Consider the following 18579-nt stretch of genomic DNA (forward strand, 5'->3'; position numbering starts at 1 on the left):
GTGCCCGCAGCGCGGCCCGCAAGGCCTCGGGGTGCCGACGTGAGCCTGAAGTGCGGCCCAGCACCTCACAGCTGAGCCCCGAGCTCCCGGTGCGGCACAGCACGTCAGGTTGGAGCCGCTTGTCCTCGCAACAGCTCAATGTCCCACCTTTCACAGAATCACAGAATAGCCAGGGATGGAAGGGACCTCAAGGATCATGAGTCTCCAACCCCCTGCCACATGCAGGGCCACCAACCTCCCCATTTAATACCAGCCCAGGCTGCCCAGGGACCCATCCAACCTGGCCTTGAACACCTCCAGGGATGGACGGGGATCCACAGCCTCTCTGGGCAGCTGTCCCAGCACCTCACCACTCTCATAGTAAAGAATTTCCCCCTGACATTCAACCTAAATCCTCCCTTCCACAACTTAAAACCATTTCCCCTTGTCCTGCTGTTATCTACCCTTTCAAAGGGTTGATTCCTCTCCTGTTTGCAGGTTCCCTTCCCTGTGCCCCCCTCCCGCCCCCGTTCAGCCCAGCACATCACACTGGAGCCCCTGTGCCCCCAGTGCAGCACAGCACCTCACGTTCAGGCTCCCAGCACACCAAGTTGGAGCCCTGTGCCTCCAGACAGCCAGCATAGAATCATAGAATCCTTAGAAGATGTCTGAGCCCTTCTGCCCCCAGTTCAGCCCAGCACTTCTCACACCCCACTCAGCTCTCCCACTTCAGCCAAGGGCTCACAGCTCGGTCCAGCACCTCATGCTACCCAACAGTGCTCCCACCATCGGCCCAGTGTTCCCATTTCGGATCAATATCTCACATGCCCATGCACAGTGCACCAGATCAGCCTGGCACCACCAGTACCTTCCAGCACCTCGCATATCCACAGTGTCCCTGGCACCTCACACCTCTCTGATGCTCATGGTGCCTGAAGGTTCATTCCCACCTCTTCCCACATGCCCACACACCCCTTCACTATTTTCATGTCTCGAGATCTCCTTTGGTCACTTTGAGTCATTCAGTTATTACAACTCAAGAACTTCAAGCTGCTGGCCAGCAGCAAGTGCCACAAACTGTATTCCCCTGGCAGCTCTTTTGGCTCGTTTGTCTTATTGTGTGTCCAACTGAGATCAGAAAACTATCAGCAATTATGTCAGAGGATGGCACAGGTTTTTCACATAAGTTCATCCATATTTGATAGCAATATTTAGATATTTGAATGCTCTGAGATATCCCCACTCTGGATTTTTCTCTGCAAGATTCTTCCCTTGGACTTCAGGCAGAGATGGGTGGTTGGAGACTGAAAGGGAGATGAGCACCCGCAGTGAGGTCTTAATCTGCACAGCCATTCTCTGCCAGGCAGGTGATAACAATTGAAGCAAGAGAAGCTGTCATTGAAGGGAGAGAGTTGTTGGTGAGCGATTAAAGAGCAGTCACATTATCACAGCAGAGCATTCATCGTGCTCCAGTGCTGGGCAGCTACGTTAGAATTTCCCAGTGTGTCCGCTCCCAAGCATAAATTTATGTTCTTCAATAAAAAAACTGCAGGTGTATTTGTCACTTCCAGCTCTTGGAGATGAGTTAAAGCAAAGCTCTAGAAAGCTGCAAGCTCTTTGAGTGCTAATAGGAAATGAAAGAATAAAGCCAGGATAAAGATTCTGCTTTTAAGATTTCCAAAGCTTAATGCACCCAAATTCTTCAGAGTTAGAGCAGATGTGTGTGCCACTGTTACCCTCTGAAATTCCCTTGAGAGAGAGGTGACGGTGCAGAACAGAGGCCCATGGGGACAGTTACCCCATCTCACAGAGGTACAACCATTCATTTAATGAGCTGGAAATTATAACCCCACTTATAATGAGCAGACAGGTCTGTTGCTGACTTCAACTGACACCCTGCTTTGGCAGCAGGATGAAAAGAAGACCTGCATTAGTGCAAAAAACCACTTTTCTCATTTGCTCCATGCTTTGTTCCTGCAGGAGCAGGACGTGGCAGGACAGGCAGCCCCAAAGCCAGGCTGCTGTGCAGCGGGACTACATGCCAGCTCAGCCTGCTGCTCCTTCCCAAGGCTCTGGAAACATTTCACAGTTTCATAACAAAGATACATAGACTGTAGTCATGCTATAGGTTTATGAAGCCTAAATATGAAAAGCAACAGAAAGAGAGAGAGAGACACATATTTGATGCAGTTTTCCGGATGATGTATTAATCCTGCGACCAGAGAAACAACAGTGGCTGTGTTGTCCAATTCCTTGAGTTGCATAGGCTTAGCACCCTGTGGGCAGCTGGAACAGTGGGTGAGGAACTTGGCTGAGAAGGGACAGAGCCCATCATTCTCCATGTCACACTGCTGCACATGGCTGCAAATCGCTCTACTCCCACCAGGCTCTTTTCTGAAGAGCTCCTGAAGCTGTCCCCAGCACAACTCTGACCCTAGGCAAGCAGTGAGCCCCTCCTAGCAAACTGTCACCTTTGGGCTGCTCTGACTTTTGTGATAGTGCAGGAGTGACTCTTGGAGAATGAATCCAAATTCAATAAAGATTTCAGCACTTATAGTTCATATACAAACCAACAAGCCTCTGGTGCAGGCATCACTCTGATCTTCATGCCTACATGGACATTAATCCTCCAGTCATGGAGGATCGTTGTTCAGGTTAAACAGTTGGCAGCAAAATAGGAAGGAGTACTGCTGGCATCTGCCTGGCTATATCTGAGTCACGGGGACTTCCCTCAGGCACTGTCAGCAGAGCTTGGAGCATAGCCATGCAGTGGGCAATGTAAGAGGTAGCGCTTTCAGAGGGAGACAACAACAGCATTATTTTCAAAGTATTTTCCTATTGGAACACTGCACGTGTTTTTTAAATGCATGTAATTAGAGATGATGAATACAGCTTCCCTCAGTACCTCCATCCATTTAAGCTATGTAAACTGAATACAGCATTTTCCTGTATAAAGTGCTTATTGCCTGTCCTGCCAGCCACATCTGGTGCACATTGCGTGCAGCTGCTGGTAGTGCTGTGAAACACAAACACACCTTGATAAGGAATTTGGCTTATACACATCAACCTGCTCAGCACAAGCATGCAGCGTTGTTTGGGCAAAAAACATGGTCTGACACCTGCCCGTGCCACCAGCTTGCTGTGCACTGCTTCTGAGGTTTAATGGGGTGGCAGAGGGACTCACCTCTGCTTCATGTGCTGACACAAAACTCCCCAAGCATTGGTAGCAACCATCTCCAGCTGGGCATTTCCTGAATACTTTGCCCACTTAGCTGTGATTACAGACCTATGCTGGCCTTTCCTTTACTCATTTGACCCTTCACCCATCACGTGTCCATGCGCTGAAGACACAAACCTTCCAGCGCAGGACCAGGCTTTATGTGCATGCCCAGCATGCAGCACAGTGCATATCAGCACTGTCTGAGGTGCTGAGGGCTATTTCAAGACACAAGGGATAACTGGCTGTAAGAATCACACAGCTGCAAATCAAAGAGATGCAGTATGAGGCACTTACTGATGCAGCTCAGATCTGTATCAGAGGGAATTGCAGATTAAGGAAACAAACTGCTGGAAACATCAATGTTACCATCTCAGGAGGCACTCAGCATTTTGAGATCTGTGGATGGTGAGGAACTGTGCACATCTGACTGGGCTTTCTCCCATAAACACGCTTCTTTTTAGTACTATACTTGATTTCATAAGCTGTCTCTCCCTGTCTCCATATGAATCATGACTCCTGGTGCTGTAATCAGCAATATCAGTAGTGGAGTTGGTCCCTAACTCTTTGCAAGAGGCCAGTAAATGCCTGACAGTGCTGGAACATGTGCCAAAATCTCCACTGTTTTCCTCAGAATCAGGGTCTCACTCTCCCTCCTGAGCCATACTACACATATCCCAGCTGTCCTTAGCACTACCTAGGAAATACTGAATATGCAATGCTAGGCCATGTAGTGGCTGTGTGTTTTGGAGATATACGATACGGCCCAGAAAGACCCAGTCTAGTGTGCACGTCTGTGAAGCAAGGTGACAAATACAAATTACTGTCCAAGCTTTTTAGTTTGCTCAAAATCCACTCAAAATCCACTTGAAGACATGTCCTTATCCTCCATCACTAGAATGTTCCAGCTCTATCTCTCCGTTCACATGCGCCCAGTCAACTTTTTCAGGCCACACGGCCAATACGTGTTAAGAAGCAAGAAGCTGATAACAGCAGCAAACCAGGAGGCCAGTGCACTGACCCTTACGAAATGGGCTTTGTTTCAGGGGGAGATAAGGGTCTCCCACCTCCATGGGTGGGCCTCTGGAGTGACCAATGAGTGTGGACAGACGCCAAGGCCCGCTCTCCTCTTCCTCTTTATAACCAGGGCCGCGAGGGCACTTAGTACAACCTGCTCTGGGTGTTCACTGCAGGGAGCCTGAGCCAGCACTCTTCTGCAAAATGACACTGACCCAAGCTGAGAAGGCTTCCGTGACCACCATCTGGGCAAAGGTGGCCACCCAGATTGAGGCCATTGGGGCAGAATCACTGGAGAGGTAAGTCATCCACAGCACCCATCCAGAGGGTGCTTCCTCTCACACTGCTGTTAGGATGCATCTCGCTTCAGTGCTGCATGAGTGAGATTCATGCAGCCGTGTTAGGATTGATGAGAATTGCTTGATGAGTTGTATGCTTATTAACGTGATTTTTTTTTTCCTGGAATCACACCTCTGCTACTAAATCCTGATAGCTTCAAAATTTTACAGCAAAAAAATATTTTTTAGCCATTCTATGGGTTTGCTTCCCATTGTAGTAATTGAGAAGAATTCATAACTAGGAGCCCTAAAGAGGAATTCAAAGTCACTCATACTCGATATCCTGAAATAGGGTTATCACTACTAGGAAATGAACTTAAACTGATTTATCACATAAGTTGCTATGTAACGGACATTAAGAGAATAGCTGTCCACATCTGTTAGATGTTGTTGTTATTCAAAGTTATTTAAATGCTATTTACAATCAGTCTGAAATATCGTGATATTCCTGCTGGGACTCCAAGTACCACTCATACCAACCCTGGTTCATTCAGCTTATTGCAGTTTGAAGATCTTACAAAATTGCTTGCGGTATAATATAGGAAATGTAGTGACAGTTTCAAGCTTCCAAACTTCAGGCTTCCAAAGCTCTACTAATTGCTGAAGGAGTGTATTTCTGCAGCTTTACAGTGCACTTGTCCTGAGGTTTTGCCTCACACATGCCTCACACATGCTGAACTTTGTTGTCTTGTTCTCCTCCAGGCTTTTTGCCAGCTACCCTCAGACAAAGACCTACTTCCCTCACTTTGATCTCAGCCAAGGCTCAGTTCAGCTTCGTGCTCATGGCTCCAAGGTCCTGAATGCCATTGGGGAAGCTGTGAAGAACATCGATGATATTAGAGGTGCTTTGGCCAAACTAAGCGAGCTGCATGCTTACATCCTTAGGGTGGACCCAGTGAACTTCAAGGTGAGCGGGCACACTTTCAGGGATGAAAATTACCAGTCACTGAACTAGAGGACACTGGTCATTTAGACTAATGGGAGCTTGATCCCTGACTGTGTGGTACAGCCTCATGTTGCTGCTGGTTCCCCAGCTGATTTTTAACCTGAGACTAGATTTTCTAGCAAACCATCTGGTCCAGTTTAATCTGCTACCTGGTTGGGACGTGTATTTTTTTCATTCCAGAGCATGTTGCAGACTCTTAGATTGGCATCTGTTACTGATTACAATGGATTTCACCTTTTTTTTTTTCCCTTTCAGCTGCTTTCCCACTGTATCCTGTGCTCCGTGGCTGCCCGCTATCCCAGTGATTTCACCCCAGAAGTTCATGCTGCATGGGACAAGTTCCTGTCCAGCGTTTCCTCTGTTCTGACTGAGAAGTACAGATAAATGGCTTCCACACTGGGTTAGGGATGTGCACCAATGGCACACAACAGCTGCCAAGTTCTGGGGTATTCTTCCTATGCAGTCCCCTCCACTGTCCTATGCAGGGGCTCAGCCATCTGCAGACCACAATAAATAATTCAACTGTGATCCATGGTCTCTGTGCTTTCATCTTTCATGTTCCACCCACACCTTAGTGTTTAGGCAGTGTGTTTGGAAATCACTACATAATTCAGAGGGAAAAATACTAAGCTGTGTAGTTCATGTACATAATGAGAATAACACACTGCTGAGTAGAAGCCCAGAACAGGCTAGAGCCCTGTGACTACTACTGCTCACAGTTCAGAAGCTATGTCAACCAAATATAAAGCTGATCAGGAAACATTCTTTTATCCTGCTAGGATAATGAATGGACCCAGGCTTCTTGTTTAGACTCTCCAAAATCCAGCACAGCCTGTTCTGAACAACAGCTGCATTGCCAAATGGTGTGATGTGCACAGGGCAATGCTGCGTATTGACTGTATGTGCTCTTCTCCAAAGGGCCTGGACAAGGTGAACACCTTAGGCAATCACACCTGCTTAGTCCCACCTGTTTGGTAAAGGGACCTTCCCCTCAGCTTGACATTTCCTATATTTATATCGGGAACTTTGCTTGCTTTTGAAATTTGGGAAGACTAATGGCCCCTGGAGATCAATGATGATATCTGAGGGACCAAAATTCCCAGTGCTTGGCATTCCCTTGAGGGGAATGCATGGACCTTCCATACCTCTCGGCCAACACCCCAGCTCCCAGATGATAAAAGTTATGTGAATTTCTTTGTTTGCATCCTTGCTTTCTCTTCCAAAGTATTTCCAAGACTTTACAGTGGTACACATCACCTCTTCACACGCAAAAAAAACACCTGGAGTGTTAGAGCAGCTTGAAATTCAGAAGCCCCTCGTTTGTTTGTTGGTGTGTTCTCCACCTGAGTGACCCAGATGTTGTGGGCAGGCCAATAACTGTGATATCATCCAGTGCATCTGGATGGGTCTGTGTCTAAGGGCAGAGTGATTCCAGCTCCATTTACTGAGCTCCCTGCTCTTCCAGTGAAATTTTTACCAAGTTACACTCACTGCTCATGCAGGTCTCAGAAGATTTTTGACATGAAAAGATGTGTGCAAAGCCCTAAGCAAATGAGCGTGAACTGGCACTACAAGCTGCAGTGCTCATCTTGTTCACAAAATGTAAGCACTGTATTTGGGCAAGGAGAAGAGAGATAAGATGCAGAAGTTTTAAACCACTGAGCTGCTCTAAATCTGCTGATGTTGACCAGGGCACCTTCTTTGAGCAGTAAGTTTTTAAAGCATCCTATCTTTGTGGGTCTCTGGGTAACCTGAATGTTTAAATCAACAATTTACAGTGTAGGTCAGCATGGGGTACATCCCTAAGCCCAGATTTGTATCAGTGATTTCATGCAGAAGCTCAGTGAAGGATATGACAGTCCCCAACCACTGCATGCCCTATGAAATGTCCTATGGGAGAGTGGCAGGAACACACACTGGGATGGGAACAAGGCAGCAAGTCCAGGCGTGATGAGCAAGAAGGTATGGACTTTGGAAAGACCAGGTGCCAAAAAAGGAGATTCTTCCTCACCCAGCTTTCTCTAGGCTACTGCAGACAGAAGATGGGAGCACACAGAGGGCAAAGGTGGCATGAGAGGGCAACAGACCCAGAGGCTCTTTGGAGAGGGCTGGATGTGTCAGAGGCTGGAAGATAGCAGGGCCTGGGACACATGGGGGACAAGGAGCCATGCAGGCTCTGGGCGAGGGAAGAAGGGTGCATCCTGACAGGAGTGCCAAGCAGCACAAGGCCGAGGCTGCAGCATCCACAGGACAGTGGCTGCCAACTACGGGGTGCAGCCCTGATGCACGCCTTCCCCCAGCCTGGTGAGGGGCTGCCTGGGATCCCCTTTGCATGCAGTGCAGAGGGCCAACCCAGGGCAGGGCAGGGTAGGACAGGGCAGGGCAGCAGTGCCCCCTCAGGGCCCCCTGTGTGGGCGTCAGGGCCCCCCGAGGCACCGCCGCTACCCTGCTCCCAGCGTTGCACAGCCACGGCCCCCTCCATGTGGATAAGATAAGGCTGGGGCGGGTGTACAGGGAGCTATAAGAGGTCGGCCTTGCAGGCTCCTCCACCACACACTGCCACCAGCCACCAGCCCACCCCACCAGCTGCCACCATGCTGACTGCCGAGGACAAGAAGCTCATCCAGCAGGCCTGGGAGAAGGCCGCTTCCCACCAGGAGGAATATGGAACTGAGGCTCTAATTAGGTGCGAACCAGGGCCAGGAGCACCTGGTGGGGTGGGAACTGGGGAGTGGGAGCCAAGGGGCCAGGTCCTGGGTTGTGTGGGCTGGGCCAGGGGGAACTGCAGGGCTGCAGATTGACCAGCCTTGTTCTGGCAGGATGTTCACCACCTATCCCCAGACCAAGACCTACTTCCCCCACTTCGACCTTTCGCCTGGCTCTGACCAGATCCGTGGCCACGGCAAGAAGGTGTTGGGTGCCCTGGGCAACGCCGTGAAGAACTTGGACAACCTCAGCCAGGCCATGTCTGAGCTTAGCAACCTGCATGCCTACAACCTGCGTGTTGACCCTGTCAACTTCAAGGCAAGCAAAGGCTTGGGTCTTGGGGTCCTGGGGTCTTGGGGTCAGGGATCTTGGGATCTTGGAGGTCTTGCATACAGGGGATCTTGGGGTAAAGGGGTCCTGCTGTCAGGCAGTCCTTGGGTCAGGGGTCCTGGAGCCTTGGGGTCTTGAGGTCAAAGTGTGATGGGTTCCTGAGAGCTGGATCTTGGGGGCCAGGAACTGGAGGCCAGGGATGGTACCAGGGCCAGGATGGTACCAGGGCCAGGATGGGGGACAGACTGGGGCTGAGAGCCCTCTATCCAGAGCAAGGGTACTGAGCCTCTGTTTGCCTTGCAGTTGTTGTCGCAGTGCATCCAGGTGGTGCTGGCTGCACACTTGGGCAAAGACTACACCCCCGAGGTGCATGCTGCCTTCGACAAGTTCCTGTCTGCCGTGTCTGCTGTGCTGTCTGAGAAGTACAGATGAGCCACCGTCTACAACTTTAAGTCTTCAATAAAGACACCATTGCTGCAGCACTGTGTCCATGTGTGCTGGGGCTGGGGAAAGGGCATAGGGGCCCAGGGTGGGCTGGGGCACACTCAATGCTTCCCTGAACCCCTTGGGAGGGAGGTAGGGAGGAAGGAAGCTCCTTCTTCCACGTCTGGCATGGGGCTTGCCTGGTTAAATGTGATCCTGAAGCTGGTAGCAGGACTCTCAGGACAGAGCTCAGCCTGCACCTTCCCATGCCTGCAAACCTGCTTGGGGTGGGTGAAGCCAAATGTGTTTCTTTGAACACCTTGAACAATTTTCCATAGGGGAAGGATTGACCTCTCCTGGCTCTATCACCATGGCAGGACTTCACTGGGAATGCTGTGGGAGCTTAATGCCTGTATGAATTTTGTGAGCAACGAGACAAGTTCATTGAGTGAAAAAAATTCCACTGTGAACTATGAAGTACAGACACAATTCATAGCCCCTAAGCCACAACTCTCTAGCAATTGCCTGGGAAGGGCCCCTCCACTTGTGCCTTGGGTGCTTGCTTTTCCCATGTCATCTGGAGAGGCTGGAAATGTCACAGGCAGAGCTGTAGTCCAATACAAGGCTCCTGCTTTTACATCACTGGCTTTAGATCTGAAGGAGATGGTGGGTGGTAAGATAGTAAACTAGCCCTGGGTTTGCTCTGCATTGTGACCAGAGGAGAAAATCGGGGTTTGTGAGGAATGAGGGAAGCTGCACTAGGAAATCAGCACCTGCTTTGCTAGGGAGTCCCCATGCCATACCCCACTCCTGTGAGCACACTTCCAAATGCACTGCTTTTCCTCCATACTTAAAGCACTATCTACATCTCAGCACATCTGTGTTCATTTACACCCAGTTATTCCTGTGCCCACGGTTTGAGGAGCTCTTCTGCCTTTGCAGTTTGTCCCACTGACGTGTGCATGGGCAGCAAACACACAGCCTCCCCTCCTTCTGCTTCCCAGAAGAGCAGTCCCCCTCCTCCACTCTTCCCCTCCTCCTGTTCTCTGATATGGTGCCAGGTCAAGCTAATCTCCCCCAAACACAAATGATAAGAACCGCTGGAAATGGAGGAAACACGGGTGTAAACTGTCCCCCCCATGCCAGCTCTCAAACCTACTGGAACCACTGCAACCTTTTTCACCTTCCCAGCCCTCCTTATCTTCTTCATCCTCTCACCTTCCTCCTCACCTTCATCATTCAGGACATGCAGAGCTCACTGGGGGTCGTTATGACCATACATTCCCCTCTTCCCCTGCTGCAAGCTCCTGTGGCTGCAGGACAGTGCCTGCATCAGGATCTGGCACTGACCCTGCAGCTCTTCTGTGTGCCCCATTTCCAGCAGTCAGGGTCACCCCAAGCCCCCATAGCAGCAAGGGCTGGGACAAAGGGAGCTCTGGGGTCTGTTTGCAAAGGGATGCAGCTGTGGTCAGGGAGAAAGACATGAAGATGCATTGGGGTGCACTGGTGTGAGGAGTGCAGAAGAAATGAGCAGAAGCTGCAGTGAGAAAGAGTGGTGGTGTGTAGGGGCTACATTGCAGAGTGGTGTGTGTAGGAACAGTGCACGTGCTGGGGCAGTTTGCATGTGTGCAAGGACTGTGCTGGAGAGGTCAGCCTGCATCACAGGGGCAGCTCCTTGAGGCACAGACTTCCACAGTGCTCCTGAGCCTACAGCCCCCATATTTCTGTCCCCTCCACTCTGCCTGCTCCTCCTGAGCAGAACACATCCCTTCTGGCCTCCTTGAGGGACCCCTCGTTGGCACCTCAGCCATAACTCTATGCCAGGGGGCTGGGGACCGACTGCTCCACCTGCTCCAAGACAGACCCTAACCTCAACCCATGCCGATGCAGACACTAACCCTAATCCTAACCCTAAATCCAGACTATGCCAACACCACATTGCCCCAACCCTAACACTGAGCCCAAGCTCGTGCCAGGATCCAACCCCCCCAGTCTGTGCAGTATCGTGGGTGGGGCAGGGCAGCAGCCCTGCCTGGCTGGGGTCCAGAATCTATGGGGCGGGCTGGGGGGCGGGCAGTGACCAGCACAGCATATAAGGCTGACAGCAGACTGCAGGGGCACCCGTGCTGGGGGCTGCCAACGCGGAGGTGCAACCATGGTGCTGTCCGCTGCTGACAAGAACAACGTCAAGGGCATCTTCACCAAAATCGCCGGCCATGCTGAGGAGTATGGCGCCGAGACCCTGGAGAGGTAGGTGTACATCTCTGTCCTCCAGCTGCCTCTCTCCCATCTGTCCCTGATCCTCTTCCTGCCCTCAGTTGTCCATGTCCTATCCCTCCCTGTCTAACCTGTCCCCCTCCCCTTCTGCCCTGCTGGCCCTGACTTACTGTGCTCCACAGGATGTTCATCACCTACCCCCCGACCAAGACCTACTTCCCCCACTTTGATCTGTCACACGGCTCCGCTCAGATCAAGGGGCACGGCAAGAAGGTAGTGGCTGCCCTGATCGAGGCTGTCAACCACATTGATGACATCGCAGGCACCCTCTCCAAGCTCAGCGACCTCCATGCCCACAAGCTCCGCGTGGACCCTGTCAACTTCAAAGTGAGTGTCCGGGAAGGGCTGACCCACCCTGCCCCGACCCCAGCCCTGTCTTGGGCCATGCAGCCACCCTTCGCCTCACCCTCTCGCTCACCTTCTCCTTTTGCCTTGCAGCTCCTGGGCCAATGCTTCCTGGTGGTGGTGGCCATCCACCACCCTGCTGCCCTGACCCCAGAGGTCCATGCTTCCCTGGACAAGTTCTTGTGCGCTGTGGGCACCGTGCTGACTGCCAAGTACCGTTAAGACAGCATGGCAGCTAGAGCTGGGGCCAACCCATCGCCAGCCTTCCAACAGCGAGCAGCCAAATGAGATGAAATAAAATCTGTTGCATTTGTGCTCCAGCCCTGGTGTCCTGCTCTGGTTGCTGCCTGTGGGGAGAGAGCGGGAGGGATCTGCTCTGGGGCTCCATGCAGCTGAACTGGGAGCCCCTGGGCCAGGTGGGTGTGCAGAGGATATGGGCTCAAGTGGTGGTGTTTGAGTGGTGTTTGGGTGGTGTGCCCAGAAGACAGATGTGTTTCTGCTGTCTGTGGGCATGAGTAGAGCTCTTACAGGTGCTGGTGGACAGGAAAGCTTTATGGATTCTTGAGGTCTCCAGCCCATCCTGAGCTCCCCAGCAGAGCCACATACCCATGCTGGGATCCCACACAAATTCCTTACCCCATGAAGCCCAAAATGTAGGGAAACAGATCTCATTCTGGAAGGGCTTGCAGGAGGTGGTAGGGAACAGTTCCCTGCATCTGTCACTGTCTGTGAGGTGGCATAGCAAGGACATGCTGAGGACCTTCTGCACTGGGGCAGCTTTCTGTGCATGCCTATGGACTGTGGCCCTCATAGGACTTCTCTGCTTCCATCTCCTGACACCTTGCTACATGCCACTTGTGGGGAGCCCAAGGTACACCGAGTGGGCAGACAGGCTGGGGAAGACCATAGCACTCCAACAAGAACCATCAGTACCTGGGGCTCAGTTCCTGCTCTTTGGGCTGTGAGCCTCAACAGGGCAGGTGGTGAAGCGATGCTGGGTGCTGGGTGCGGGCCCTGGCTCTTATCACAGCCAGCAGCAGGGCTGGGGATGGCCATAGCCAGTGGGGTCTGCAGGTGGCTGATAAAGAGCTGCACGGGCTCTCCTCCAGCTCACGGGTGTGGTGAGGGACGTGGACAGGAGATAGCCTTGGGGGGGTAAAACCTGCCAGGTGCTGAGTAACTGCAGCTTGTCCCTGCCAGGGATCTTAATGCAGAGATGGAGGTTTGAGAAAGCCCCAGGGTGGCCAGCACAGCAAAACACAGCATGAAGCCAGACTGGGGTTACCACAGGTCCCCTCATTCCTTGTCACACATACCGTACAAATGAGTCCAGATGGAAGGATGGACATTTGCCCCAGTTCTACAGTGACCATCAGGGACCACATGTGACTCCAGAGAGCTTCCAGCCCTCAAAGATTCCTCCTACAAAGCACCAGCCTTAGGTGCCACAACTCCACCAGGCCGTGCTCCAATTTTCCCTTCTACCTCACACCATCCAGACACATCTATGGGCATTGTTCTCCACAGCAGAGAGCCTCTGCTCCTGGGGAGCACAGGGAGAACAGGGAGCAGGGGCACGGACAGGCAGGGCATACACAGCACTGGGAACTAGTCTGCCAGGCACCAAGAGCCAGTGCCAAATCCTACATAGATCTGGGCTGCTTCAAACGCTGCTGCAGGGGATCCTTGCAGTCCTGAGCGTGGCAAAGGCAGTGCTTGCACAAGTGGGGCGAAGCTGCACGTAAAGGAATGCATGTTCTCCAGCCTGGAGCTGGAGAAAGCAATGGGCAGCACATATGGAGTATATCCATGTGTATGTGCATTAATAGAAAAGTGTCAGGAGCAATGCAGGGGGATGATGTGTGCCAGGCTTGGCTGTTGTCCCTGCTGCCTCTGCCAGACCTCTGCCTCCATTTGCTCTCACACCTTGTTCTGACCTCAGGTGGGACTCAGCAGGGGCAGTATTTTGGAGGAGGCAGCGAGCAGCATCTTGGCTGTCTGGCTAAAAAACACTGTGCTGCAAACAGCTGTGTGTTTTGTCCCAGCTACTTGTCCCTGCTGCCACAAGATGGAGGCCTCAAGCCGTGTTGCCTTTATCAGAGCCAGCCAGACAGCTCAGCTTTGAATTGGAGCCTCCAGCCTTGGCTAGGATGGGTTTCCATCAGGTCCCAAGCTCCTTGGGGTGCTGGTGTTGGCTTGAAGGGGTGCACGGAACCCCATGCTGTCCAAGGGGCCAGACTCACTGCCAGGAGGGTCTGCACTGCCAGCTCGGCAGGTCTGGGCATGGTGTGGGAACAGGCCCCCCACCCTCTTCCTACAATCAGAAATCACAGAATCATAGAATCACAGAATGGTTGGGTTGGAAGGGACCTTACAGCCCCCAACTCCACCCTGCTGTGGGCTGGCTGCCCCCAGCTCAGGCTGCCCAGGGACCCTCCATGGCCTTGGGCACATCCAGGGATGGGGCACTCACAGCTCCGGGCAGCAGTGCCAGTGCCTCACCGCCCTCTAAGTGAAAGATTTCCTCCTCACATCTCACCTAAATCTCTCCTCGTTTAGTTTAAAACCATTCCCTCTCGTCCTATCACTATCTACCTGAGTAAAAAGTTGATCTCTCTTCTGTTTATCAGCTCCCTTTATGTACTGGAAGGCAGCAATGAGATCTCACTGGACCCTTCCTCAGGGTGAACAAGTCCAGCTCTGTCAACCTTTCTTCACAGCAGAGGAGCTCCAGCCCCATCCTCATGGTCCTCCTCTGGCCCCGCTCCAACACCTCCATATCCTTCCTGTGCTGGGCCCGAGGCCTGGATGCAGCACTGCAGTGGGGGCTCACGAGGACAGAGGAGAAGGGGACAGTCCCCTCCCTGTCCTGCTGCCACCCCCACCCCCTGATGCAGCCCAGGATACAGCTGGCCCTGGAGAGAGTGCTTCCTGGAAAGGGACACGGTGATATGTACTTGTGGAAGAAGGCAAACATCCTAGAGGAGTTTAGCAAGAATTTCCCATTCAAAACGTACTTCCTCAGTTAGCAAAGAAGAAAACACAGAATTTTCTTCCTGAAAGCCAACTGTAATATACCAGTTGAGAATCTTGCTAGAGAGATGAGGGAGAACATCACATGTTTACAAAAGGTTCTTCTATGTTTTCATCTGACATTGGCATTCAGTAGACCAATAGCAAAAAAAAAAATAGCAACCTATAGGTTGCTATTAGACAGAAAAAATCCTGTCTAAGCAGCTTGTTTGCCTTAGGTTTGGGCAGTTTTTCTTTCCTAAATGTCAGCCTTTCCATATTCAACTGCTCTCTCTGATATATCCAAACCATTTTTAACCCAATGCTTTGGGTTGCTCACATCCCTTCCAGCTCAGACCCATCTGAGATTTTAATAAGTGTATTCTCTATTACAACACATAAGTTATTGATGAAGGAACAGTGAAAAATGATGTTGAACCAAGAACTGGAATCTGTCACAGAAGGAAAACAGACTCATCTGGAATGATTCATTCTTGGCAGTAGCAACGCTTATTACTCATCTCTTACTTCGATTAAATGTCCCACTGTTAGTTGTGAATTGAAGTTGACTGCCTTATAGTTCCCTGGTTTCCACTTTTTACCCTCCTAATAAGAATAGACCCTATTGTCTTATTCTGCAACCCCATCACCCTCCACCATTTCTCAAAGATTCTGATGGAGTGAAATGGCTTCAATCAGTCGCTGAAGTAAAGGGGAATTTTTTTCAGGCAGTCTGGACACACTGAAATGATTGAACTATACTTTAATCCACTCTTTTCAGGACCTATCTACCTTCCTTAAGTGTTAAGTCCTTTATCAAAAATGACATTTTAGTGAAGGCTGACTCTATTTTCTCTCTTCTGTGAGTACTTTTCCTATCCCTGCTGCATCAACACCTTCCTCAGGGGATATTTTATTTTTAGGCTTTAAGACCCTCGTGAATTTTTGTCTTGGTCTTTTGATCATGTCCCTGTGTGCTCAGTATTCCTTCACCATAATGTCAGTTTTGATGGAGGACTTAAAGTATTTTCTCTCCTTCCTTTCCTGAAAGCAGACTGCTCCCAGTGGAGCAGCCACATCAAGCATCAGCTGCCTGGGTCCATAGAGAGAACAGGGATGATAAAAATAAGCACTATCAGAACTTAAAACATTGTCTGGGCTTTGTTGCCATCACAAAAAGTTTAATGCCATAAACAATATCTTAGAAAAACTTTTTGCACATCAACCTCCAAGTTGACCTTTGAGTAATCCAAGTCCCATTCTGTGAGTTCCCTTTGACCAAGAAGGCATGAAGCATGCTGAACCCCTTGCTGCTGGAGATACCCGTGGCAGAACCCAGGCCTTGGGTTTTACAGCTGAGAGGATGTGGAGCAGATATGCAGTAGTTTGACACTGGCCACAAATTCCTTCTCAAGGCTGTCACTACTGCATGGGAGCCATTCATCAACCAAACAGCAGAAATTTACCACAGCTCTCTCACAGTTTTTTCCCACTTTGTTTGTGGCTAACCATGTGTGTTTTGGTCATCAGATCCAACCAGGTTTCCACTGTGACTGTACCACTGGTAATCCTTTTCAATGACGAAACAGCACTTTTCTGTCAGGCCTGCTGGACGTTGTCCACTAAGGATTGATCTGACTCTCAATACGGAATGGAAATGCAGACACTTCTTCCTGCCATTCACCTATCTTCCTACCGCACACCAGCCACCTGAGGTGATCTGAATGTGCTTAGGGATGTTGACACAGAGAACATAAGAAATGCTCTGCTGGACCTGATGGTTGGTTCATCTCACTCAGTGCTATGGTCGGCAATAGGAGATGGCATTGGGGAGAGCACACAAGCCTCGCCATTTTAGGTTGTGCTCCTCCAACACCTGCAGCAGCAATAAATGATTTCAGAGAATGAGTTCCTGCATGTTGCCTTCAGCATCTGTTTATTGACCTGTTGTTGCATGAATTTATAAACCTGCTGACCCCATTTGTTTCTACAGCTTCCTGTGGCAGCAGGTTCCAGAAGTTCATTCTCCCTCCCTGCCTCATGTGAAGTCCCTTTTGTCCGTTTCAAACCAATCTACTGGACTCATCGATGGCCTCTAATTCCAGTACTGCAGAATCCAATGAGCACCAGATCCACATCCCCCTTATGACTGAGTAAAGTAGGCCCTTTCTGTGCCCTCTCCTGACAAACCTCAGTCTTCCCAGACCATCATCATACTGCAGCTGCCCCACGTCCATCTCACTTGCTCTCAGACACTCAGTTGATCTTAGGACTCTTCCTGCATGCACTGTGTCCACAGATTTAGGGGCCAGAACTGCACGGCCATACTAGGAGCCAACCAGTGCCTGGCCTGCCACAGGTGTGGCTCCTAGGGCAGATCAAGAAAGGCAAACCTGCAATGAATCTGATGCATGAGAAAAGACCTGAGACACTGCTGGATCAATTAACCATACACTACAATGGAAAGCCTTTCACCACTCTCCTGTAATGAAGGAACAAAGTCTGATATTTCCATCTTGAGTTGAAGTATACAGCTCTCCATGTTCCTGAGATGCAGTTCTTCATTGTAATCTTCCTTTCTAGATCCTGTATCACTGTGATTTCACTTAGGCAACGAGCTGCAAGGCAGACATAACATAGCCAGCCTGTAGCTGGAGGGGGATGGAGAATAGGGTTTCCCACCCAGCTCTGCTTTTTGACTGCTTGTACCAGAACCAGACAAACAGGGCTACGGGAGCAAGCTGTGCCAGCTCTGTGCTCTCTGCTTACGGCCAGGAGGAGCCCAGCAATGGATTTATGGAAAGCAGTATAACAAAATGTGCAGCTGCTTAGTCAGGAAGATTTTATGCCTCCTTCAACAGTTGAGCAGATGAGTGTCTTTTTTAATAGAAGTGTATTTACCAAAATTCATGGGTCAGCATTGTTAAAGCTCCATGGACTGAATTTGGACAGGTCACCATTACTTATTTTTCCAGATCATACCTTCAGACGGGGATGTTTGCAGCACAGATATCACTGCTGCTGGGTTGTCTGCCTGGGAAAAACACGGCAAAAATCATCATGAACTCCAGAGAAACCCCCAGTAGACTCTTACCCACACCAATTAGCAAACTGCAGATGTAGCCCACGCATGAGATTTGCAGGAGTTTTAACGGTAAACAAGGAAGATAAAGAATTTCTGTTGGTTCATTAAACAAAAAAACATTCTCTGGAATTCTTGACATTCTCTTTGAGGCAGCACAAAAATGAGATCATGTCCTCACTTTAAAGGCCAACTCTGCTTATGACAATAGGACAACAATTCCTCTGTGCAGGATGGGCTACAAAAGATGCCGCTGACCTCAGGAGCACACAGGCTCTGAGGTGTGGTTGAGCCAGGGTGGTTCTGTGGAGAAAGGGGATTTTTTCAGCCTTGGTACACACAGAAGGTTACTGGCAAGAGGCGAACAACCCATTCGCTGTGTACACAGCGGCTGGGGCAACAATTAAATGTGAGTGATGTGCACTTCCCGGTGTCACTGCAGCGGCTCAGAGGTACAGAGGCAGAGCTGTCATAGGGTGGGGGGGGCGGTTTGCCACGTCCCAGCACCCGAAGATAAGGATGTTGGCGAGCTTCGAGCCCTTTGTTTGCCCAGCTTTGCTGTTCCCGGGGCAGAGGAGCAGGGCAGGGTCAGCAAGCCGCCGCTGCGAGCCCCGGGCAGCGCAGGGAGGGCGGCTGGAGGTGAGCCAGCACCGGGCCTGCGTGCGGCCGCACCAGGGAGCCAGGGCAGCATTCGAGGACTCCGGGAGAGGCTCGGAGCAACGCCGAGGCTGTGAGCCCGTCCACGTCACCCTCCTGGGGTCTCGGGAGGTGCCAGGGTGCGGGGGGGGACGCGGCCAGGACCGGTGTGAGGCTCTGGGTCTGTGGTTCCCCGGGTTATCCGCGGGCCCTGGGATGCAGTCAGGGCTCCAGGGACTCCCCCAGGACCCAGAAGCTCATCTCGAGGGCC

The 18579-nt window shown here is 51.0% G+C and overlaps 2 protein-coding genes and 1 further gene across 3 annotated transcripts; all 3 read left to right on the forward strand.

Moving 5' to 3' along the window:
* Positions 1-5334: 5334 nt before the first annotated feature.
* BLVRB (biliverdin reductase B) lies at positions 5335-6022 on the forward strand (the record flags this gene model as incomplete). The annotated part of the gene is given in 2 exon segments (NM_001303174.1): positions 5335-5458; positions 5753-6022. The product of NM_001303174.1 is annotated as a biliverdin reductase B (mRNA).
* Positions 6023-8030: 2008 nt separating this feature from the next.
* LOC100551072 (hemoglobin subunit alpha-D) lies at positions 8031-9012 on the forward strand. The gene is made up of 3 exons (XM_003210742.3): positions 8031-8183; positions 8317-8521; positions 8837-9012. The coding sequence occupies exons 1-3, from the start codon at positions 8092-8094 to the stop codon at positions 8963-8965; spliced, it is 426 nt and encodes a 141-aa protein (XP_003210790.1). The 5' UTR covers positions 8031-8091; the 3' UTR covers positions 8966-9012.
* Positions 9013-11059: 2047 nt separating this feature from the next.
* On the forward strand, positions 11060-11898 carry LOC100539006 (hemoglobin subunit alpha-A). The gene is made up of 3 exons (XM_003210748.3): positions 11060-11206; positions 11356-11560; positions 11672-11898. The coding sequence occupies exons 1-3, from the start codon at positions 11112-11114 to the stop codon at positions 11798-11800; spliced, it is 429 nt and encodes a 142-aa protein (XP_003210796.1). The 5' UTR covers positions 11060-11111; the 3' UTR covers positions 11801-11898.
* The last annotated feature ends 6681 nt before the right edge of the window (positions 11899-18579 follow it).

This window comes from Meleagris gallopavo, chromosome 16 (assembly GCF_000146605.3).
Source record: "Meleagris gallopavo isolate NT-WF06-2002-E0010 breed Aviagen turkey brand Nicholas breeding stock chromosome 16, Turkey_5.1, whole genome shotgun sequence".
Lineage (NCBI taxonomy): Eukaryota > Metazoa > Chordata > Aves > Galliformes > Phasianidae > Meleagris > Meleagris gallopavo.

Bases quoted from the DNA above. Each gene is read 5' to 3' on its own strand.
- LOC100539006 (XM_003210748.3), top strand. From the start codon at position 11,112: ATGGTGCTGTCCGCTGCTGACAAGAACAACGTCAAGGGCATCTTCACC. The intron at 11,207-11,355 runs GTAGGTGTACAT...TGTGCTCCACAG, and splicing joins GGCGCCGAGACCCTGGAGAG to GATGTTCATCACCTACCCCC. The intron at 11,561-11,671 runs GTGAGTGTCCGG...TTTGCCTTGCAG, and splicing joins TGGACCCTGTCAACTTCAAA to CTCCTGGGCCAATGCTTCCT.
- LOC100551072 (XM_003210742.3), top strand. From the start codon at position 8,092: ATGCTGACTGCCGAGGACAAGAAGCTCATCCAGCAGGCCTGGGAGAAG. The intron at 8,184-8,316 runs GTGCGAACCAGG...TTGTTCTGGCAG, and splicing joins GGAACTGAGGCTCTAATTAG to GATGTTCACCACCTATCCCC. The intron at 8,522-8,836 runs GCAAGCAAAGGC...TTTGCCTTGCAG, and splicing joins TTGACCCTGTCAACTTCAAG to TTGTTGTCGCAGTGCATCCA.